We start from the raw sequence: 24,908 nt of genomic DNA on the forward strand, positions 1-24,908 counted from the left end.
ATTTTGTCTTTGTAGACTTTTTTTCCTTTTGGTTCTGTGTATGGCTGTGTCTTGGTTTGCTGATACCCGTCAAGTTTGCACTCAAAATCAGGTCATTAGTGTGAGAATTGACATTATTCTAGGAACTGAGATACATTTAATGTTTGCATCTAGACCCCTAGGTGCCAAACACTTAGTTTCAAACTCAGTGTGTTTGTTTCTGTGTCACCTTTTGACTTTGGGATACTCCCCAGAGATGGCCAATTGTTATTCACTATATTATTCTAGAATCTTGTCGGATGATACCATGTGTGAGAGGGAGTGTGTTCTATCCCATTCCAAGTAAATTTCATTGCCTCAAATGCCTTTGTCTCAAGGTTTCTCTAGTACTCCATTCTACCTCATTTATGGTGCTGAGTTTCAGTCTGTTTGATGGAAGCGACACAACTATTGACTTCTTTCCCATGGGTGAGATTAGAAGCCTTGGGAGTCTGCAGGGACTGAAGGAGCTTATGTAGTTGGAACTATCACCTCTATAAAAACACTTAGCCAGAGGAGTTGGGTTTTGTCACAGAGAATTCGACGATCACCTTCTAGTTCCCCTGCCTGACCAGAGTCTCAGAGACTCTGATTTCAATTCTGTAAGAGGGTTTGGATGTGAAGGGCTCAGAAATGTGATCCTCAAATATCCCACACATCCGGTAGTAGCTATCTACTCTGAAGCATTCATGAGGAATTTTCATGACTGTCAGTACTGGCTCAGGGTGCTAGAAGTTTTGATTCTAAGTAGACATATCTGTCTTTGATGAGCTTGTCTCTTTACATTTGAACTTTACAGTAGTGGTTTTGCATGTGAATCAGTCAGTGAAAGTTGCTTTAGTGACTTGCCAATAGACACTAATGTTTTGTGGTCCCAGAGATTGTCAAGGTATATGTTAGGTCAATGTATCTGCTGATTTAGTTCTTGGTTGGGTCTTGTGATGGTCACTATCATCTTGACTGGATTTGGAACCACCTAGGGGACATACCTTTGGATGGTCTGTGATAGCATTCTCAGAGAGGTTTCATTGAGAAAGAAAGAGACATCATAAATATTGGTGATATCACCCTTTGGTCTAGAGTCACACACTGAATCAAAAGAGGAAAAAAGGAGAAAACGAACTGAGAACCAGGACTCATCTCTTCTTGACTATGGATTCAATGCTGTCCTCCACCTCATGCTTCTGCAGTGTGTGTGTGTGTGTGTGTGTGTGTGTGTGTGTGTGTGTGTGCATGAACATGCTCATGTGTATGTCTGTGTCTGTGTGTTTTCAGGACAATAGATTTTCCTGTAAGAATAGCCTTTGGTACTATTTATAATTTTCTCACATGTGCAAAATATTGTATGAGAAAAACTGAGCAGGTAGTTAGGGACCTATAGGCTATCTTTCTAGTCACTTCTGCTGACAGCAGGAGTACTTTGCCACAATTTCAACTGATAAAATGGGACTATTACCTTTTACTTTTAAAAAATATTGTTTAATTTTTTCACATGATATATACCTGATCTATTCTTGCCCCTCCCCCAATTCTTCCCAGAGCTCTCCTCTCTCCCTCCCTGCCTCCCCATTCATCTCCCAACCTCATTCTGGCTGACTTTCTGTCTGTTTGTCTTTCTCTCTAAGCAAGCAAGGAAGCAAGCAAGGAAGCAAGCAAACAAACAAATAAATAAACAAACCATAAATCAAAGCATTACTCTTGATCCTAGGTTTTGCCCATGTCCAACTCCCTGTACCTAAATTGTAGGCCTTTAAGATTTGACACAAAATCTCCAGAGGCCCACAATGTATTTTTTTCCTTCACAGGTCTAGAACTAAAACTTTACTTAAAGTCTAGTGAGGTAAAAGCATCACCTGAGCTTATATTTCTCATCCTCAAGTGTTGCAATAATATAAATATTATACATTTTTAGACTCCTAGACTGCCATTACTATTTATGCAAAAAATAACCCAAAGGAATTCCTTCATGTTGAAAATTAGTCAACTCAGCTCAATGTTTTGTAGCTGTGGTTATAATGTCTTCTTTGACGTATGTTTGCAAGTCTTTTTTTTTTTTTTTTTTAAATTTGGATTCATGTTGGCAATTCCTTCACTTTTCAGTATGTTCTTTTTTCTTTGCTTTTCTTTTGCATTCTCCACAACTAAAGGACCTCTGGGGAGGTACATTTAGTCAGGATTTATAACTGACATCAAATAAAGAAGAGATTTTTATTTGACAGCTGTTGCCGTGATTTAGTCAGTGTCTGTGTACTAACTGATAATGGCAAAATAAGTTACATGTGGAAACAGATCACATGCAGGTCACATGTAGGTCACGGGAATTCTCAAAATAAAAGAGATCAATAATGACAAGAGGATTCTTGTGTTTGCCTGTCTGTTTGTTGTGTTGAATTTCAACTGTTGCTGCTGTTTATTTTGGCTGGAGCTGGATCAATTTATATGCAGTCTGAGTCTGCTATGTAACTATGTATAATGGGCCTCCTGTTTCTGATTTATGACAGTAACGTTTCAAAGCTCCTTATGAATTGCCACAGGCAGTGGTTTCTTAGACATCCTGGCTTTTATACATGACTTGTTCAATTAATATTTGAAAAAGAAATTAGTACTGTTGTACCTTGCTATAAACTTTAGAATCACTTAGGAAAGTCTTTAAGATCCTGTGAAAATTTTAAATTCATTAACTCATGAATTATCTTAGCTGGATATATTTTTTCGGTACTGAAGATCCAACCCAAGGCATTGTGCACACTAGGCAAGCACTGTGCCAGTAAACCATATCCCTGTCATGCCTCAAATATATTTCCAAGTCATCTATGAACATCTGGTGGAGTATGTACGTCATCAAGTCAAACAGAAAACAAAAGTACAATTAAGCTTTTCAAATTTTATCACATAAACCACAATTTTACTTCTAGATATTTCACAAATTTAATGATGTCATGGCATAGCATCTGAAATTCTATATCAACAAGGGATTACTGTTTACATGCAAGAGTCTTATGAACAGTGTGCCTTTGATTTTTATTCTTCTATGGAAAGTTAGAGAAAATGTAAGGCTTCATAGAATCTTATTCCATTCTATTAAAGTCAGTGGGTAGAGCTGAGTCCACCAGCTAAGTGGCATTATTCTCAGACATATGAAGTATGCTATATATGAACTATTTATGCACTAGTTAAATATGAACTAAAGAGGGAAACACTTGAGAAAACATGTCACACTTCCTCCAGGGTAGGTGTTTTACGTCTGTGTTCTGCTGCAGTGAAGCCTTTTGATGACTTTGCTAAATTATGAGCTTTGGACGCGGAGCAGCCTGGAATTAAATTCTTACTTAGCCAATTTCTAGCCGTGTGACTTTCGACACCTAACCTCTATAATTTTCATTTTCCTCCGTTGTAAAGTGGGTACAAAAATAGCTACTTTGCAGGGTTGTCACCAACATTAAAGCTGCATAAAACGCTTCAGCTGTGTCCTACCCTGAGTGACAATTTTTTTTTTTTTTTGTGCTGAAGACATTTAAATTGATAACGTAGAACACAGTTGCTTTGTGCTGTAATCTGGATGCTTGCCTCCTCCAACGTTTACAAGTTAGAATCCTAATCATTAAGGCTGTGGCCTTCCAGGGTTAGGACATGCTGTGATGTGATTAGGCTCAGGGTATATATGGCTTTTATCAAAGAGGCTCATGGGAGCTATGAGAGGTCCTCTGTCCTTTCTACCATGTGAGGATTTAGATGAAACACAGCATTCTATAATTCAATATGTCAGTCTTGACTTTGGATGTTTTAGGCCCCAGAATGGAAATAGCCTTTAAAACTAATTATTTGACCATGTCATATACATATATAGTGAATTTTAGCAATTTGGCTTTTAAAAAAATCCCTTTTGGTCTTCCACTAAACCACTTCCTTCTCCCAACAAGATGTCCTTGCTTTCATATCTTCTGTCCCTGGCTACTGGGTATGCCCCATGAGTGTAGAGTTGCTTGCATGGGCCTGGGTGGGGTAGTTGCTGGAGCATATGCATCTTGTCAGTGACTATAGCACTGAGAGAAATGACAGCCCTTCTTCCAGCAACTATTAAGTGCTAATAGTCTCTGAGGGAGGACTCGGCCTCATGAGTCTCCTTCCTTCATCCAAGATCCATCATGATAAAATTTTGATGGGCAAAACCCAATCTTGGGTGCCTGTTGTGCTGGTAAACACAGCTGCAACAGAGTTCAAGAATGGTGACTATGTAATAGCCAGAGTATTTATTAATAAATATTAATAATATTATCAATTGTTATTTGCCATGTATCCCTTTATCCTCTGACTCATGATCTTTTTCTGTTTGCTATTTAAAAACCTCCTTTGAGCTTTGGAGAGGGTGGTTTATATATCCCATTGGGGTCAATGACTTCAGCATCATACATTCTAGGCATTTGACAAGTTACTCCATTCTACATTCTCTAATGACCATTGCAATGGGAACCTTCACTGGGAAAGGCCGAGTCCAGCACTAACTAGAGCATTTAGAAGATACTTGGATGTCATGACTAGTTAGGAAAAAAAAAACATCATAGTAGTAGGCTCTCCCCTTGTGCTTCTGACTTACAGGGGTGGGTGTAAATTCCCACCTATGGAGCAGGCCTGGAATCAAGCACAAAACAAACAACCCACCAACCAAAAACAAAACAAAAACTCCCAGACAAACAAATAAAACAACAACATCAACAAACCCAAATCCACAAAACAGAAAAACAGGCTTGGTGTGGGTTACTTGTTTATAGTAGCTTGTCGGTACAGCCAGGTGGGATAAAGACATGATTTCTTCTCCTTCTTAACCCTAGCAGACCCTTTTAAATTCCTTTTATTCCCCCCAAACCTGGGAAATTAAATAGGGAGCTGTAAAGAGGACTTTCTGCCCTAGGAGGGTGGAAGACCACAGATCTGACTCAGCCTTGCAGAAACATTAGCTGCTTTTCCTGTCACAGGGATCAAACTCCTGACAAGAGGTCACTCAAAGAGGGAGATTTTGATTTGGCTTACGGTTTGAGGGGCTATGACAGTATTCAGGGCAAGCTGTGGCTCTAGGAAGTTCTGTGGTCAAGGGAAAGGTTAGCAGCTGCTTGCTCATATCTCAGATGACCAGAAAGAGAGACAGGCCAGGAAGCAGAATTGTGCTGCAGCTTTGAAGGTCTACATACCTCAGGACAGCCATTCCTCCAGTGATTCCCCTCCTCTAAAGCCTTTTGCTGTATGGAACAGCTGGAGCTGGGAACAAGTGTTCAACTGTGCGAGCCTGTGGGAGACATTTCACATTCTAATCACAGTAGCAAACACTTGAAATGTATACTCCAGGATGCTTTCGCCTGTGAGGTGGGAAAACCAGCTTCCTGACGATCTGAAGAACACCTAATAGCCTCTGACTATAAACTGAACTCTGAAGGAAGGGATATTGTTCATGCAATACATTTTTTTTTGAAGGAGTAAAGAGAATGGGAGGAATGTTGTAATTAAAATATGACCTCAGAAATAAACAAAAGGGAAAACAAGAGAGAAAAAAGAGACATTCAAACCCATGTGTTTCTTGCTGGCAACTGGATCCCAGTATTTACAAGCTGAGGCAGGAGAATGCTGCGTTTGAAGGCAGCTTTGGCTACACAGTGAGCCCTTGTCCTTCTCAAAGAACAGAACAAAAAAGCAACAAAGAAATCTGTGTGCTTCTTTATGAATTTTGATGGTATGTAAAAAACTTTTTTTTCATAACAGATTAAAGACTGTCTCATAGGGATAGCTGATGCATTTAAAACTTGACACTAGGCCTTGAAATCCTCATTTATAAGGTACTGTGTCTCACAGATGTTCTGAAAACTTTCTCTGTGAGCATTGAGTCAAAAAACCTGAATCTTGGTTATTCGGGGATTTCACAAAGGTAAACAGGTTGGGCAGCAGAAAGCAGATGCTGTCAGTCTACTTTAGATGTAAGAAAGAGTAACTTTACATTTTTTCCAAGTGACTTTGTAGTGGAAAGATGCTTTAAGGTCTCTGAGCGTTCCTAAAGGATGCATCTGCCAGCCACACCGCTGCCTGCACTTCCTGTGGTAATGTCTTAATTAAAAAAAAAAAAAGATTACTAAAAAAAAGAATACCAGCTTATTTAAAAAAATTTCACATTCTACAACCCTGGGCTTCACAATTCTGCAAGAGAGAACTGCTAAAATTTTTACTGTGCCAGGGAAGATATTTGTATTACTTATGCAAATTATATATATTTTATATTTGCACTTTATGTTTAAAAATTTAAATAACCTATAAGTCAATCAGGTAAAAAAAAAAAATTAAACATTGCTGTCTGCATGCATTCCCAGGCCATTTGCCCATCTGTTGCCACTGTCAATGTGAGAATCTTTTCCTCCCAGTCCCTTAAGCTGAGATCCTTGCAGTGCATCTATCTAAATGTGTGAAATTCTATTAATTTTAGGGAAAAAGTCATATCTTTTGGAAGGTCATTTAATTAATCATCCACCTGTTCACTTGGCAAGGGATTATAATTACAGATTACATTATTCTGCCAATGGCACCCAGGAAATGGAATCACGGATATGTGATAAACTGATAGTGTCCCTTTAGAATCCAGTATCCAGAGACCAGGATCTCAACTATGCTCAAAACTAGCTTGTTAAGAGGCACATACACATATGCATGTGTGCATGAATATACTTGTGTATGTATATGTGCCTAAGATCAATTTAACATGAATATACAGGCATGCATACACATACCAATGTCTAGGGTCTTCATGATGCATGCATATAGAAGATGTGTTCATATATGTACACACACCAGTGCCTGGGGTCATCATAACAAATGCATATATATGTGTTCATGTGGACACACACACACATACCAATGCCTAGAGTCTGTGTGACACACGCATATATGTGTATATGAGTGTGTGCATGCGTGTATACACATACATATCTGTGCTTGGGGGCTGTACACTGAAAGTTTTAATTTATTTATGTATGTATTTATTTTTATTGGATATTTTATTTACGTTTCAGATGTTTTCCCCTTACCCCATTCTCCCCCATCCCCATCCAGGAACCCCCTTTCCCATCCCCCCTCCTCCTGCTTCTAGGAGAATGTGTCTCCACCCCACCCTTGAATTCCTCCACTCTCGGCATCCAGCCTTCATGGGACCAAGGATCTCCTCTCCCACCTATGCCCAACAAGGCCATTCTCCCTACATATACAGTTGGAGCCATGGGTCCCTCCCTATGTGCTCCCTGGATGGTGGTTTAGACTCTGGGAGCTCTGGTTGGTTGATATTGTTGCTCTTCTCATGGGGCTGCAAACCCTTTCAGCTCCTTCAGTCTTCTCCCTAACACCTTCATTGGAAACCCCTTGATCAGTTCAGTGGTTAGCTGTGAGCATCTGCATCTGAATATGTCAGACTCTGGCAGACCTCTAAGGAGACAGCTATATCAGACTCCTGTCAGCATGTACTTCCTGACATCTACATCAGCATCTACCTTTGGTGACTGCACATGGGATGGATACCCAGGTGGAATGGTCTCCAGACGGCCCCTCCTTCAGTTTCTGTCCTACTCTTTGTCTCCATATTTGCTCCCTTGAGTATTTTGTTACTCCTTCTAGGAAGGACCAAAGCACCCTCACTTGGTCTTCCTTCTTCATGAGCTTCATGTGGTCTGTGAGTTGAATCTTGGGTATTGTGAGCTTTTTGGCTATATCTAATTATCAGTGAGTGAACACCATGTATGTTCTTTTGTGATTGGGTTACCCCACTCAGGATGATATTTTCAAGTTTCATCCATTTACCTATGAATTTCTCAAATTCAATGTTTTTGATAGCTGAGTAATAGTCCATTGTGTAAATGTATCACAATTTTTGTATCCATAACTTTGTTGAAGGACAACTGGGTTCTTTCTAGCTTCTGGCTATTATAAATAAGCTATGAACATAGTTCTGGCTATGAACATAGTGAAGCATATGTCCTTGTTGTATGTTGGAGCATCTTCCGGGTATATGCCCAGGAGTGGTATAGCTGGGTCCTCAGGTAATGCTATGTCCAATTTTCTGAGGAACTGCCAGGCTGATTTTCAGAGTGGTTATACCAGCTTGCAATCCAACCAACAATGGAGGAGTGTTCCTCTTTCTCCACATCCTTGCCAACATGTACTATCACCTGAGTTTTTGATCTTAGCCATTCTGACTAGTGTGAGGTAGAATCTCAGGGTTGTTTTGATTTGCATTTCCCTGATGACTAAGGATGCTGAATATTTCTTTAAGTGCTTCTCTACCATTTGAGATTCTGGTGTGAATTCTCTGTTTAGATCTATACCCCATTTTTTAATTGGGTTATTTAGTTTTGGGGAGGTTAATTTCTTGAGGTCTTTATATATTTTCGATATTAGCCCTCTGTCAGATGTAGGGTTGGTGGAGTTTTTTTACCCAATCTGTTGGTTGCCATTTTGTCCTATTGACAGTGTCCTTTGCCTTACAAAAACTCTGCAATTTTATGAGGTCTCATTTGTCAATTCTTGATCTTAGAGCATAAGCCATTGGTGTTCTGTCCAGGAACTTTTTCCCTGTGCCCAAGTATTCAAGGTTCTTTCCCACCTTCTCTTCTATTAGTTTCAGTGTATCTGGTTTTATGTGAAGGTCCTTTATCCACTTGGACTTGAGCTTTGTACAAGGATATAAGAATGGATCAATTTGCATTCTTCTACATGTTGTCCTCCAATTGAACCAGCACCATTTGTTGAAAATGCTTTCCTTTTTCCACTGGATAGTTTTAGCTCCTTTGTTAAAGATCAAATGACAATAGGTGTGTGGGTTCATTTCTGGGTTTTCAATTCTATTCCATTGATCTTCCTGCCTGTCTCTGTACCAATACCATGCAGTTTTTATCACTATTGCTTTGCAGTACAGCTTGAGGTCAGGGATGGTGATTCCTCCAGAAGTTCTATTATTGTTGAGAATAGTTTTTCGCTATCCTGGGTTTTTTTGTTACTCCAAATGAGTTTGAGAATTTCTCTTTCTAACTCCATGAAGAATTGAGTTGGAATTTTAATGGGGATTGCATTGAATCTGTAGATTTCTTTTGGCAAGATGGCCATTTTTACTATGTAAATCCTGCCAATCCATGAGCATAAGACATCTTTCCATCTTCTGAGATCTTCTCCGATTTCTTTCTTCAGAGACTTGAAGTTCTTGTCATACAGATCTTTCACTTGCTTGGTTAGATTCACACCAAGGTATTTTATATTATTGTGACTTTTGTGAATGGTGTCATTTCCTTAATTTCTTTCTCAGCCTTTTTATCTTTCAAGTAGAGGAAGGCTACTGATTTGTTTGAGTTGATTTTATAACCAGCCACTTTGCTGAAGTTGTTCATCAGATTTAGGAGTTCTCTGGTGGAAGTTTTGGGGTCACTTAATTAAACTGTCATATCATCTGCAAATAGTGACATTTTGACTTCTCCCTTTTTTATTTGTATCCCTTTGACTTCCTTTTGTTGTCTAATTGCTCTGGCTAGGACTTCCAGTACTATACTGAATAGGTAGGGTGAGAGTGGGCAGCCTTGTCTAGTCCCTGATCTTAGTGGGATTGCTTCAAGTTTCTCTCCATTTAGTTTGACGTTGGCTACTGGTTTGCTGTATATTGCTTTTACTATGATTAGGTGTGGGCCTTGTATTCCTGATCTTTCCAAGACTTTTAACATGAAGGGTTGTTGAATTTTGTCAAAGGCTTTCTCAGCATCTAGTGAGATGGTCATGTGTTTTTTTTTCTTTGAGTGTGTTTATGTAGTGGATTACATTGATGGATTTCTGAATATTGAACCATCCCTGCATTCCTGGGATAAAGCCTACTTAATCATGATGGATGATTGTTTTGATGTGTTCTTGGATTTGGTTTGTGAGAATTTTATTGAGTATTTTTGCATCGATATTCATAAGGGAGATTGGTCTGAAGTTCTCTTTCTTTGTTGGGTCTTTGTGAGGTTTAGGTACGAGCATGATTGTGGCTTCATAGAACGAATTGGGTAGTGTTCCTTCTGTTTCTATTTTGTGGAATAATTTGAAGAGAACTGGTATTAGGTCTTCCTTGAAGGTCTGATAGAATTCTGCACCAAAACCATCTGGTCCTGGGGGTTTTTTGGTGGGGAGACTTTTAATGACTGCTGCTATTTCTTTAGGGGTTATGGGACTGTTTAGATGGTTTATCTGCTCCTGATTTAACTTTGGTACCTGGTATCTGTCTAGAAAATTGTCCATTTCATTCAGATTTTCCAGTTTTGTTGAATATAGGATTTTGTAGAAGATCTGATGATTTTTTTGAATTTCCTCACCTTCTGTTTCTTCCCTGTTCAGTTCTAATTTTATTTATTTGGATACTGTCTCTGTGCCCTCTGGCTAGTCTGGCTAAGGGTTTGTCTATCTTGTTGATTTTCTCAAAGAACCAGCTTCTGGTTTTGTTGATACTTTGCATAGTCCTTTTTGTTTCTACTTGGTTGATTTCAGTCCTAAGTTTGATTATTTCCTGCCATCTACTGCTCTTGGGTGTATTTGTTCTTTTTGTTCTAGAGCTTTCAGGTGTGTTGTCAAGTTGCTAGTGTATGCTCTCTCCAGTTTCTCTTTGTAGACACTTAGACTTATGTGTTTTCCCCTTAGCACTGCTTTCATTGTGTCCCGTAAGTTTTGGTATGATGAGCCTTCATTTTCATTACATTCTATAACGTCTTTAATTTATTCCTTTATTTCTTCCTTGACCAAGTCATCATTGAGTAGAGCATTGTTCAGTTTCCACGTGTATGTGGGCTTTCCATTGTTTTTGTCATTATTAAAGAGGAGTCTTAGTCCATGGTGGTCTGATCGGATGCAAGGATTATTTCAATCTTTTTGTATCTGTTGAGGCCTGCTTTGTGACTAATTATATGGACTATTTTGGACAAGGTACCATGAGGTGCTGAGAAAAAGGTATATTCTTTTTTAGGATGAAATGTTCTATAGATATCTGTTAAATCCATTTGGTTCATTACTTCCGTTAATTTCACTGAGTCTCTGTCTAGTTTCTGTTCATGATCTGTCCATTGCTTAGAGTGGGTTGTTGAAATACCCCACTATTATTGTGTGAGGTACAATGTGTGCTCTGAGTTTTAGTAAAGTTTCTTTTATGAATGTGGGTACCCTTGCATTTGGGGTATAAATGTTCAGAATTGAGAGTTCATCTTAATACAGTTTTCCTTTGAGGAGTATGAAGTGTCCTTCCTTATCTTTTTTGATAACTTTTGGTTAAACGTTGATTTTATTTGATATTAGAATGGCTACTCCAGCTTGTTTCTTGGGACCATTTGCTTGGAAAATATTTTTCCAGCCCTTTACTCTGAGTGTGTCTGTCTTTGCCACTGAGGTGCATTTCCCATATTCAGCAAAATTCTAGGTCCTGTTTACATATCCAGTCTGATATGTGTAGGTCTTTTTACTGGGGAGTTGAGTCCCTTGATGTTAAGAGATATTAAGGAAAAGTGATTGTTTCTTCCTGTTATTTTAGTTATTAAAGGTGTAATTATGTTTGTGTAGCTATCTTTTTTTGGGTTTGTTGGAAGATTAATTTCTTGCATTTGCTAGGTTGTAGTTTCTCTCCTTGTATTGGAGTTTTCCATCTATTATCCTTTGTAAGGCTGGATTTTTGGGAAGATATTGTATAAATTTTGTTTTGTCATGGAATATCTTGGTTTCTCCATCTATAGTGATTAAGAGTTTTGCTGGGTATAGTAGCTTGGGCTGGCATTTGTGTTCTCTTAGTGTCTGTATGATATCATTCCAGGATCTTCTGGCTTTTATAGTCTCTGTTGAGAGGTCTGGTATAATTCTTATAGGTCTGCCTTTATATGTTACTTGACCTTTTTCCCTTATTGCTTTTAGTATTTTTAATTTGTTTTGTGCATTTGATGTTTTGATTATTATGTGATGGGAGGAATTTCTTTTCTGGTCTAGTCTATTTGGAGTTCTGTAGGCTTCTTGTATATTTATTTAGATCTCTTTCTTTAGGTTAGGGAAGTTTTCCTCTACAATTTTGTTGAAGATATTTACTGTCCCTTTAAGTTGGGAATCCTCACCCTCATCTATACCTATTATCCTTAGGTTTGGCCTTCCCTTTGTGTCCTGAATTTACTGGATGTTTTGTGTTAGGAGCTTTTTGCATTTTGCATTTTCTTTGACAGTTGTGTCAATATTTTCCATGGTACCTTCTGCACATGAGATTCTCTCTTCTATCTCTTGTATTTTGTTGGTGATGCTTGCGTCTATGACTCCTGATCACTTTTCTAGGTTTTCTATCTCCAGGGTAGTTTCCCTTTGAGATTTCTTTATTGTTTCTACTTTAATTTTTAGCTCCTGTATGGTTTTGTTTAATTTCTTCACCTGCTTGACTGTGTTTTCTTGCAATTCTTTAAGGGACTTTTGTGTTTCCTCTTTAAGGGCTTCTACCTGTTTATCTGTGTATTTCTTTAAGGGCGTTGTTTATGTCCTTCTTAAAGTGCTTTATCATCCTCATGAGAAGTGATTTTAAATCTGAATCCTGCTTTTCCGGTGTTATGGGTGTCCAGGACTTGCTATGGTAGGAGAACTGGGTTCTGATGATGCCAGGTAGCTTTGGTTTCTGTTGCTTATATTCTTGCACTTGCCTTTTGCCATCTGGTTAACTCTAGTCCTACCTGCACTCACTGTCCCTGACTGAAAACTGTCTTTCTAGTTATCTTGCTTGTGTTAGATCTTCTCAGAGTCCAGGTGTCAATTTGTGATCCTGTGATCCTGAGCTCCTGGGTGGTAGAGCTTCTGGGACTCAGGATTCCTCTGTGATCCTGAAATCCTGCTGCTGTGAGTGAAGTGGTTCTTCAGGCTGTTCCAAGTGCAATGGTTCCACCACTGCTCTGCTGCTCTAGGAATTTTGGGATATGGTATCTTCACGGGAGCAGACCTGCTAGGTGTCTGCCCCAGCCGAAAGGACCAAGGGAGGGGCCTACACTGAAAGTTTTAACATGTAGTTCAAGTTGGGAAATAGTATCCAGCCTCAACCATCCTAAAAGAAAAAAATCAACCACATGGATGTTTACATTCCAGGCAGGTTCTCATGATCTCCTCAGAAATGGAAATCGCTAAGGTGGGTGTGGGGGGTTTACTAGTGTGATAATCTTTCTTGCCTAATCCTTAGTAAAATATTTTGATCAGTGAAATAGGAAACAGGGTGGAACTTTCTAAACGGGCTGATGGTCAGAGTTTAAGGATCTGTAGGTTTAACACTGTTTCCCTTACTCATATTCTGGGAAGACCTGCAGTAGTGACAATAATAATGAAAAATGCGTGAGGAACATTCCCGGGATCAAATAGGTCTGAGACACGTCGGATCATTTCCTGTCCTAAGAATCCCAGTACACGGTCTTATTAGCCTGTGTTCCGAGAGGCCTCGTAATTGAGAAGCATGCTGAACTTTGTTTAAATTTTCTTTTTGAGCCATGTCTTCCTTAAACGTAAATGTCCAAGGAGCTTGCTCAGACCCACCTTGAGCCAAGCAGGGATTTTTCACTGTAGCTGGAGACTCGCCAGGGTCCATGCTTTAGCAGAGCACTCCTGCTAGCAGGTAAAATTAAATAAACCTGAAAAATAGTGAACAGGAAGGGACCCTGCCTCCTGCCGAGGATGAGAAGCCCAGAGAAGGGAGAATAGGAAGATCTGATGTGGGAGCCACAAACTCTACCTTGGAAACTGTGAGCAAGAACAAGTTCGTCTCAGGTGGAGGCCGTACTAATAGCCAAAACAGGAAGTGACTGTACACATGGTTGCCTTCTGCGCAAAGGCCTTAATCAGGACTGAGTCAGGACTTTTCAAGGCAATTCAATGGGGCCACATCCCAGTTGTGGTTGTTACATTTGATGAGGACTTTGTGTTTTGACTGAAAGTCGTGGGATGGGGTATTGTATTCCTTCTGTCCAAATCTTACTGGCTGGTCACCGGGGAAACCATTGAGAATCTGGGTGTGAACGGGGGAAGGACACAGAATGAAAGGTCCAAGACCATGCTTTCAGGGCAGTTCTGATGAGACCGTGCTTTGTGGAACTGGGTAGTGATAGTAGAGATGGTATGCCATGCTGTATCAGTTGCTTTTCTGACTGTTGTGACCACACACCCATCAACAAGTAAGTGAGGGGAAGAGGTTAGTTTTAGTTTATGGTTTATGGTTTATGGTCCATCATGGAAGGGAGGCCATAGCAGCCAGAGCCTCAGATGGGAAGCAGAGTTTGACAATCACCGCAGCTGTGTTTGGTTTCTCTACTTTACACTTCTGCTCAGGGGAGGTTCCCAACCCAGGGTACCACTCACATTGACGATCAGTCTTTCTTTGTGGAAAGCCATCTCAAAGATGTGCGCCAGAGTTTGTATCTTAGCCAGTTCCAAGTACAGTCGAGTAGCAGATGAGGAGTAGCTGTCACAGGTGCCAGAGTTCAGACTTAATTTGCAGGTGGGAGTGTACAACTGTGGAGATGTTTGTGGCGTGCCAGCGGGAAAACTTGAATCTGGAGAAACGAACTGATCACCCATGGAATCAGCAGAAGTTGAATTGAAAACACGCAGCATTTCCTTTAAGAACATAATAGAAAGTATTTTGGTAAATATTAATATCAATTAGTAATACTGGGACCTGCTTCTTAGCCTTCTTTGCTGGTCCCTTATTGATGAGTAATTTTAAGGCGATCTAGCATCATGAGCCTATATGAAATAACAGCTTTCCTATGCCATTCCTACATATACAAATCGCGACAGTGCAAATAAAAAGAAAGAGGAAGGAGAATTGGAAGTGGGGGCGGAGAAGAAATAAAGATGAGATATGAATGATGGGAACAGCTTCTCCGTCATATTGATTTCTTCATATGGGAAGTCCCATGCTGTGGCAGAGAAACATGGCTCCAGGCTGGAGGTGTGAATTAAGAGCACCTGCTGCTCTTGTAGATGTCGCACCTATGGGTCCTGGCACCCATAGGGACTCTCACAGTGGAAATCCCAGTTTCAGAGGATCTGGTGTTCTCTTCTGCCCTTTCCAGGCACCAGACATGTACACTGTTTGTGAACATACATGCAGATTCTCCTAAAATAAAAATGAATAAATCTTTAAAAGTGTTTTAAGTAGCCAGGGTGTTGAGTTCTATGGATGTTGCAGGCAAGCTATACGTCAGCAAATGTGCCCTAATACTGCGGAAGGAACACAGGCTTACTCAGTGTAATGGTTTTGCAGACGCCAGAGATTTTTTTTTTCCACCTTCCTGACCTTTAATTTCCTCATCTGCAATTTGACTGTGCTGGCTTAGCATCATTCCAAAGGTCTTTCTCGTTTTCCAGAGCCAGAGTTTGTAAGTCTAATCACAGGTCTTTCCAAATTCTCATTGCTTCCAGTATCCCTTTGCATCTCTGGACAAGTCTGAGGCACTGTGCTGATGGAGCTTAGCAGCTCCTATAGAGTGTGGTTCCCTCTTGGGGGAGGCTTTTGTTTATGCTAATGAGGGAGCGGAGAAATCGGCAATAGCCGAAACAGGTGAGCAATTTCTTTGCTGAATCAGGTAATAGTTTTTCAATACTGAGAGATTATTTTCTCGGCTTCTGCGCGCTGTTTGCAGTACTGGCAGCCACTGGCGCGCACACTCTTACATTTAATCCTGGTTTTGCCTAAGCAATTTTCTATCGTGGGTATCGTAGTTGAAAGCTGCTTTAATGGGTGTGATTGTAATTTAAAACTTCTCTTCATGCAAAGAAACAGAGGTAACAGTCACTTTGTGCAAGGAGAGACAAAAGACGGTTCATCTTATTTCTTTCAAGAAAGTGGAACTTTTCACAGGGGTTGGGGGGAAGGAAAGGCTAGCTTTGCACACGGACATTCATTCCAGGTGACACTGACAATCTCCAGATACTGAGAGATCCTTCTTTTCCTTTTCTTCCAGGGTTTTTCTGGAAATACGAACGCAGACAGCGTTGTGTACTATAGACTCCAGCCTTCAATCAAAGCCAGATTTCTTCGCTTCATTCCTCTAGAATGGAACCCCAAGGGCAGAATCGGGATGCGCACAGAGGTGTTCGGGTGTGCATACCGTGAGTGTTTTGTTTACCCAACATATTGAAATAGATATCAAAGGAGAGGCTTGAAAAGCCAAACTGTACCCTGAAATCAACTTTGTAGGGATGAAGAAAGACATCAGACAACAACTATTTCAGTGGAAGGCTGATCTTGTGACTACAGGTGCTAATATTTACTGGAGTGTTCAACTTTTACATTTTAATTCGGGGATGAAGCATGTGTGCTTTCTCTTCCTTGACTGTGTGTGTGTGTACATTACAAAGTTATCATTACTAAATAGTCTGAGTATTTGATATTGCATCTCCCCCAGTGGGTTATACTTGAAGCTTCATGTTGGTACTTCAAGAAAAGAGACAAAGCCAGGTGGTGGTGGCACACACCTTTAATCCCAGCACTTGGGAGGCAGAAATAGGTAGATTTCTATGAGTTCAAGGCCAGCCTGGTCTACAGAAAGAGTTCCAGGACAGCCAGGAATACACAGAGAAACCCTGTCTCAAAAAGAAAAGAGACCTCAGTCCATTTAGTATGTATGGCCAGCCAGCTTGTATAAAAGCTGAGTATTTTTCTCTGTAGCCTAAAAGTAATATCCCAAGGAATTCATTTTTAAATGTGCCATGCCCTCAGCATAAATTAAAACAGACAGGGAAGACCTCTGCCAGAATATAAAATGTCTTTGAAATATCTTCACATAAAAAAAAAAAAAAAAGGCAGAAACCACAGATTTCATTTAGGCTCCCCACAAGGAGGCATTCAATTACATGTTTTTGTTTGTTTGTTTATTTGTTTCTGTAGGGAAGGGACCTAAGAGCTGTTAATAGTCCACTCAATTCTGTAAGGGGCTCTGTAATTATAGAGTAACAAGTTGGTTAACACAATCTCCAGCAGTCAGGCACACAAGCTGGGGTTTGGAGAGATTCAGGCTTTGACCTAGTGTCTTACAACTAACACTTGGGAAACTACAGGATCAAACCCAGGACTGTTCAATTTTACTGCATCATTACTCCTCTAATAAAATTTTATTTATTTATTTATTTATTTATTTATTTATTTATTTTTGTCACTAAAGCTTTCCTGTGTCACATATATCCTGTCACCTATGGATATTATCCTGACTAGGTTCTGCTTCCTTTTACTAACAGAAAAGAAAAACAAATGTCATAAAGAAGTCAGATGAGTTGAAGAAGCCTTTAAAGATTTTTTTTTATTAGTTTAGCTGTGTATCTGTGTAGATATGTGCAGATATGTGCAGATCCGCTTGGAGGTCAGAAGAGGGCATCAGATTCCCTGAAGCTTGTGTTACATAGTTGTGTATTGATGAATGTGGGTTCTGGGGATGGAACTAGGGCCCTCTGCTCTTAATTGGTAGGTCAACCTTCAACCAATGGTCATTGGTGAAGTTTTAAAAACTCTGTCTGGCCAAGAGATCATATTGTATTTACTGCTTGGAGCTCCTGGCGTGTTTTAATGATGTACCTGCTACCCACTGCCATCATCAGTATCATCCACCAACAATTTTTGTCCCTTTAGGCTTCTAGGACTATTGTAATGATGTTTGGTGAAATAATAATTTAATTAGCAAAAGCATCAATACCAATATTAGTAGCATTAATATTCCTGATTCTAAAAGCAGAAAAACTTTCCTGAGTGCTTACTGCATGCACTAGGGTGTTTCTTTGTGTGTATGTTCAACATGTGTTTCTCTGCATGCTTATGTATGTGTGGTTGCATGTGCCCATGTGTGTGGAGGCCAAAGGTTGGTATCAGAGGTCTTCCTCTATATTCTCTCTCTCTCTCTCTCTCTCTCTCTCTCTCTCTCTCTCTCTCTTTCTGATTTTCACTGAACCTGGAGTTCACTGACTCTAGACTGTGTTTTGGGGAGCCCATAGGGATGCTTCCTTGTCTATCATTCCAATGTTGGGGCTAGAGGCATGTACCCCTGTGGCTGGCTTTTCATGTGGGTGCTGGGAATCTGAACTGAGTTATCCAGTTCTGTGAGTGCTTCTTATAGACGTTGCACAAAGACATGTATGATGTCTCAAAGGAACCCAGAAAGCTATGACACAAGATAGCTCTTCCATTTTCCTTTTTCACAAAAGAGAACTGAGGCTTGGGTTGGTTGACTTGCATAGGCTACACAGACAGGAAGTGGCAGAGCTAGGCTTGCAGCCAAGTCTCCTGGAGCTCAGGACTTGAGCTCCTGCATCCTCCAGCTGCTGGATCTGAGAGATGAGTTCCAGGATAGCTTTCTTCTCACCATCTGCCCAGCTGGACTGCTGGGTTTCTTGGCTTCCATGGCGCAGCGTAGCTGCTCTGGGTGTGTTAGTTTCTCATTTCATAATTTTCAAACCTGGAAAACAAATCACCCTTTAAAAAATAGCCTATGGTAATCAAGTTCCAGAAGCCAGAACTTGGACAAAAAGATGTATTTCTAACACATATTGTGGTTGTTAATTTTGTTGTTGTTGTTGTTGTTATTGATTGGGGGATTGAATCTAGTACCTGCTATATACTACACAGGTGCTCTACCATGAGTTTATATCCCCAGCCTGTCTTTAGATCCTGGAGGTTAGCCAAACTCATACATGCATAGTGGACAATGAAGGGAAAGAAAATCAGACTGCTTTGTATTGACAATTGCATTCTCTATGGAGCATTCATTTTGCAAAATATTTAACACAGCAGAGTAAGAGCTGACATTGCTTGTGGATATACCATGATATGGATTGTTTATTTCAACACAGTCTAATCTAATTCTTATGTTTCCCAGGGTAAACTGAGTCTGGAGGAAATAAAGCAATCTAGCTACTTTCAATACTTGGTGATACCTTTTGAATTTTCACTGATAATTCTATGCTGTTTTGCTGAAAACAAATTATTACTTAGAATGCCCACAGGGTAGTGCCTCATGAGATTGAGAGTTCTTTGAGTTCTCTCTGATGCCACATGACTGAGGATAACCCAAGTGACATCCCAGCGTCCAAGGCCTATGTTCTCTTTGGAACTCTCTCTATTCTTCCTTGGTTTTTTTTTTTTTTTTTTTTTTTTTTTGTGAGCATGTTTACTGTTTTGAGGATAAGCACTTTCCCTGCCTGCCAATCAGTCTCCTTTTCTCACTGACCCATGTCTTAAGTGCTAGTATATTTTAAACTCAACAACATAGAGTAAAATGCTATGACAGGAGCTGATGTAAAATGATATGTGTGTAGTTTTAAATTATTAAAATATACAAAGTAATAGGTTTAATGGAAAAATAGTCTCATAAGAGAGCTAGAAACCAACTTCAAATTGCTTTGGATGTAAGTGACTTTGAGAAATAGGCTAGATATATTTACTTCAATCCCTCGATTGAATAATCCTCATGGTCATGTTCTCTATTTATGTCGTCATCCTTGCACGAGTATTAATTGGTTATACATGATGCCATAAAGTCAACACATATTGAACAGCTATTATGAGCAAAGAGCATAACTTGTAGGCATTTTCTCATTTAGTTTGAATAGGACAGAGGAATAGGTACACAGATTTCACTATTTTATGCAGGAATAGAAGGAGACAAGCAGAAATTCTGAACTAATGAGCCATGGACCTGCTTTCAGTCACTGGACATAGACATAGCTAAAACCATTAGTTTTCCTTATTCATGAATGAAAGGGCAAAGCACTTACTGCTATGATTTGTTTGTAACTCTTTTGAGTGGTGTAGACAAGATCAGGCTAGATTTGTTCTAGATATAGGAGGGCATTCTCCTACAGCATCTTTAAATAGGAAACAATGGTATTTGGGGAGAGGGCAAGGTCTTCTTCCTGGATCACAGCCATGAGATGCCATCTATGCTCAGTTAAGCAAACCTCATCCAACTGCTTCTTCCTATATGTACCTATGTAACATAGGGTAGGCTTTGTCTCTGCCATTCATTCACGATCAATGACCATCAAAGTGCCTTCCATCTGACATAGAAGAAAGGGGACTATAGAAAAATCAGGAACTTTGCCCAAGATCAAACAACACACGTTAGACCCAAGATCTAAAATGAATGACATCACTTTCCAAAGTTAGTGCTCTTCACAAACGCTTGGTTTCTATATCTATTCACAAATAAGCATGTACTGACATTTTCTCTGAGATAGTTTTACTACATATTGTATGTTATATTAAGTATACTAAATGTAAAGTATGAAGTATATACTATATGTAAAGTATAATATGTACTATATGTTGTATAAAATATACTATATAGAGAAATTCTAAAATAGCATATATTTTATTAAATAAGGTAGGCGGTGCAATGTTGAAATACATTGTACTCATCAAAGGCAAAGTAATGTAGCTTGTGAGATGCTGTAGCATATGAATGTGGGGAACAAAGACTGAGATTAATAAAAGAAGTTGACAATAGTACATTTTGAAATTAAAATGTATTTTCTCATAGGAAGCTTGGAGGAGATTCCAGACAGAAAATGTGATTCTATTCAGTCAAATGCAGGAAAGAGGGTTGATGGGTCATGGAATAATTGATTTTATTCCATAAAAAAGTGATTCTATTCAGTCAAATAAAGGAAAGGGTGTTGATGGATCATGGGATAATTAGCTTTACTTTGCAACTCGTTACAACCTTGAATCACCCGGGAAAAGAGTTTCAGTGAAGAGGTTGTCCATATTGGGTTGGTAGGCATGTCTAAAGGGAGATTGTTTTGATTATGTCAGTTTATGTGTCAGGTGCCAACTCCTTGTGGGAGGCATCATTCCTTAGGCCAGAGAATCAGTTTGCATTTGTCAATGGTGGCTCAGACTGAAATGAAGGTCACAGGTTAGAGGGTAAAATACGTAGATAGAAGCAGAATTTGAGCCCTTTGATGCCATCTATGCAAGACAACTGGTATACCATACTGAAACAGAAATCCAGGAGGGAGAGAAGGTCAGCATCAAGAGTCCTCTGAGGATACTGATGCATCAGAGCGTGGGCACTATGTGAGGAGATACTGAATCATTGCATCTGCAAAACTGAGAAGGTGGTATCATCTCTTGGGACAGAGCACTGGAGAATGAATAGGCAGTTAAAGAGAACAGAGGGGGTAATTAACCCTGTTGTTGACTCATCCAGTTCAAGTACCTATGAAATATGGAGCCCACTCCAAGCCTTTGGGTTGACCATGTAGAACTGAAACATTCATAAATTCATTTCTTAGTAAATCATAAAATGTTCTCCGGTGTCAGTGCTAATAAAATAATGAAGCACTAAGTTTTAACAACTATGTGCATCTTGAAAAATGGAAATACTTCTCTACAACTAGAGCAGGCCATCCATGCACTTAATCTATTTATTTATTTTTATAATTAATTTTATATTTTGTCACATTTACTGCAGCCATGTGCATGCCTCTGTGTGTGTGTGTGTGTGTGTGTGTGTGTGTGTGCAATGGTGCACATGTGAAGGTCAGAGAAAAACTCTCAGGAGCCAGATCTCTTGTTCTTCCACATAGGTTCTAATGCTCAAACTCACGTTGTCAGGCTTGGCAGCCAGCCCTTTTACCCAAATGAACCCTATTTTTCACATTTTTTCAACCACCTTCTCCACATGGTGTCTAAAACATGTGCCTACTAAAGTTATAGACTCGTGCTGTCCTGTGATCATTTCAGGGAAAATGGCTATTGTGAGACCCACACGTACTTTTTTATTGCCCTCTGCCCCAACAAGTTAGCGCAATAACTGATTATGAAGAGATGCCAGGTGTGTGGAAAATCTGTATCAAAGAGCCTGCTCCACTTTAATGTCAGCAAACCTGAAGTTGTCTCCTGAGCAATGAGAGAAGCAGAAGCTAAATTTTATGGCATCAAAGGGAAAGTATAAATTTTAGATAATGTTGGCCCCTGCAGTTGTGAGCACATCCATAGATCCATAGAAGAGATGGATGGAAGAACCTGAGCGATGGAAGACAGGAAGGAAAAGAGAGTTAAGCCTTTGATTAGATGAGGGAATATGTGTGTTGCAAAGACAAGTGCAGGGGTGTAAATTAAATCCGGGATCAGAAAATTGCTGGGTGAATGTGAATGTGTTGGGCATGCCCTAAGGGAGTGGGGATTAGATCACAGGAGGTGATGTTCATAATTCTGACTATTTTGCTTCAGCAATTGTCCTTAGTCTGCACTTAAAATTCCTTGCCTGCAATCTTGAGTAAGGATCCTTATTTTGTAGCCCATGGTTTTATCTTATTGCTCATCTACAGAATAAGAATATCCAACTATTTAGCCATACTGAACTAATTTCTGTTGCTGCGACACACCGTAATTTCATGTTTTTTCTAGCCTTAGGGGCTTTGCACGATGCCCATAGCAATTGCTCCATGCTCTGCCTTCATTCTTCCACTGAGATAATTACCTTCTCTTGGCGAGTAATAGGTGCTCTCAACTTTCCTGATATGCCACTTCCAGACCTAAGAATATTTTCAACTGTCACCAAAGCAGTCTTTCTTCTCCACAGTGTGTCCTCATTGTCCTGGTGCACAACAGGTTCCCCTTTCTGTCATCAATATTCTGGGTAGGTGGATGAGTGAATGGATGCATTTGGATGTTCCTTGGGTAGGCTTTCCCCATTATCCAAGCAGCATGTCTAACCTCTGACAGTGAGGAACGGAGCATAGGGAGAACGGCATGAGAAGACTAGATGAGCAGAAATGTAGAAAAGTACTGAACTATGGTATTTAATGGCTTAAATATTGACTGTGTGAGAGCAAATTATGGGTTTTATTCATGGAAGAGAACATAAGTCAATCATTATGAAGCTCATGCTAACTTTTAAAAAAATAGAAATCCACATTTAATAATGCCCTAAACACTGAAAGCTGGAATTATACACTGTGTGCTAGCTTCTGTTGTTCTAATAGACATGAAACCATCAACCTAAGAAGGGGAAAAGATTGCTCTGGCCCATTTGGAAGTTTGGTTCACAATCTATTGGCTTGTTGATGTGGGGCCTGAGGTAGAGCAATACGTTGTAGTAGCACCATGAGGTAAAGCTACTCATTTCATAGTTGGGGCATGAATAAAAGACAAAAAAGGAAGAGACAGAGGGTCCACAGTGCTTTTTGAAGCATGCTGAAAGACTGACTAGCTATTAGATTGTATTTGTTAATGTTTATACCATTTCTTACTGTATTAGGAGCAAGGGCCACACCTTGACTACATAGACCTTTAGAGGACACTTTAAATGCAGAGTATAACAATGTCATCAGTAGATTTTAGCTTGCCAAGGTGAAAATAATACCTGTCTTAGTCACTGTTCTATTGCTGTGAAGAGACACCATGACCAAGGAAATGTTTATTTAAAGAGTATTAATTTAATTGTGGGCTTGCTTACAGTTCCAGAGGGTTAGTCAGTCCATTATCATCATGACAGGGGCATAGCAGGAGCAAGCTTTCAGCTCTCCTAATGGCACTGGAACAGTAGCTGAGAGCTGCATCCTGATCCTCAAGAAGAGAAAACAGTGAGCCTAATGTAGGCTTTTGAAACCTCAAAACCCACCCTCTGTGACTCAGTTCCTCCAACAAGGCCACATCTTCTAATAGTTCTCAAATGATGCCACTCCCTAGACTAAACATTCAAATATATGGGCCTATTGGGAAACATTTTTACTCAAACTACCATAATACTCAAAGAAAGCAAGGTAATCATTTTTCTGCTTTAAGGATTCTATCTCTTCTATCATGTGCCTTGCTAGGACAGAACATTAAAAGCAGTTCCTTTATGAGAAAGGAAAGTCATAATTCAATTAAATACATATTCCTTCAGCAAGTTTCTCATAACAACTGCTGAAAGTTTGACCAGGTAACTTAGCCACAGCTCCTTATCTGTTCATCCATAAGATAGAGCTGAAGGATCCTATTTTGTGTCAAATTTAAAAGGAAACTAGCTTCTAGTGAGCCCAAGTTTGAGTGGACAAATTCATTCTTTGTAAAGCTTTTAGATAGTTCTATTTATTTTTTCAACTTGGCAAGTAATGTTCTATCAATGCTGCCACAAGTTAGTATTACAATACTAGAAGAAAGAAGTGTGCAAACTATGAAAATCTTCGTGTGTGCGAGGAGTTCAGGAGTCATTGAGAAGGCCCCTACGATTCCACTACAGAAACATTTACAGAAACATTATCCACACAAATTCAACACATATCAAGTATAAATAAATCAAGGGGTTCATGACAAAGTTTATCTTTTAAGATTTATTTTTATTTTTGAAAATTATGTGTGTGTTTCAATGTGCATGTGAGTACAACGTCTGTGGAGGCCAGAAGAGGGAGTTGGATTCCTTGGAGCTGGAGGCACGGGTGGTTGGTATTAGGTATGGACGTGGAAAACAAATTTGGAATGTCAGCAAGAGGGCAAAATTTTAACTGTTGGGCCATCTCTCTAGCTCATGCTTTTGTAATAGAAATACTACATTCTCTTCCTCTCTCTCTCTCTCTCTCTCTCTCTCTCTCTCTCTCTCTCTCTCTCCCTCTCCCTCTCCCTCTCCCTCTCCCTCTCCCTCTCCCTCTCCCTCTCTCTCTGTGTGTGTGTGTGTGTGTGTCTAAGTACAATCTGTGAGAGATAATTCCCTCATTATACCATGTAGGGCCCAAGGTCTGAATTTAGATTATTGGGTCATCAGGTCATCAAGTATTATTTGGCAGGAAGCCCCTTACCTACTATCTTACTGGTCCCATGATAATAATGTTAACAGTCTTATTAGTCACATATGAGAGACATTAAGGTACCAATTTCGATT

The 24,908-nt window shown here is 39.7% G+C and overlaps 1 protein-coding gene across 1 annotated transcript in view; it reads left to right on the top strand.

The window, feature by feature from the left end:
• Cntnap4 (contactin associated protein family member 4) overlaps positions 1-24,908 on the top strand; it is a 292,284-nt gene that overhangs the window by 140,837 nt on the left and 126,539 nt on the right. Inside the window, exon 4 of the mRNA XM_034523024.2 lies at positions 16,017-16,164. Coding sequence (XP_034378915.1) covers positions 16,017-16,164 — 148 coding nt within the window. The remainder of the gene's footprint in view (positions 1-16,016; positions 16,165-24,908) is intronic.

Source organism: Arvicanthis niloticus, chromosome 18 (genome assembly GCF_011762505.2).
Source record: "Arvicanthis niloticus isolate mArvNil1 chromosome 18, mArvNil1.pat.X, whole genome shotgun sequence".
Classification (NCBI taxonomy): Eukaryota; Metazoa; Chordata; class Mammalia; order Rodentia; family Muridae; genus Arvicanthis; species Arvicanthis niloticus.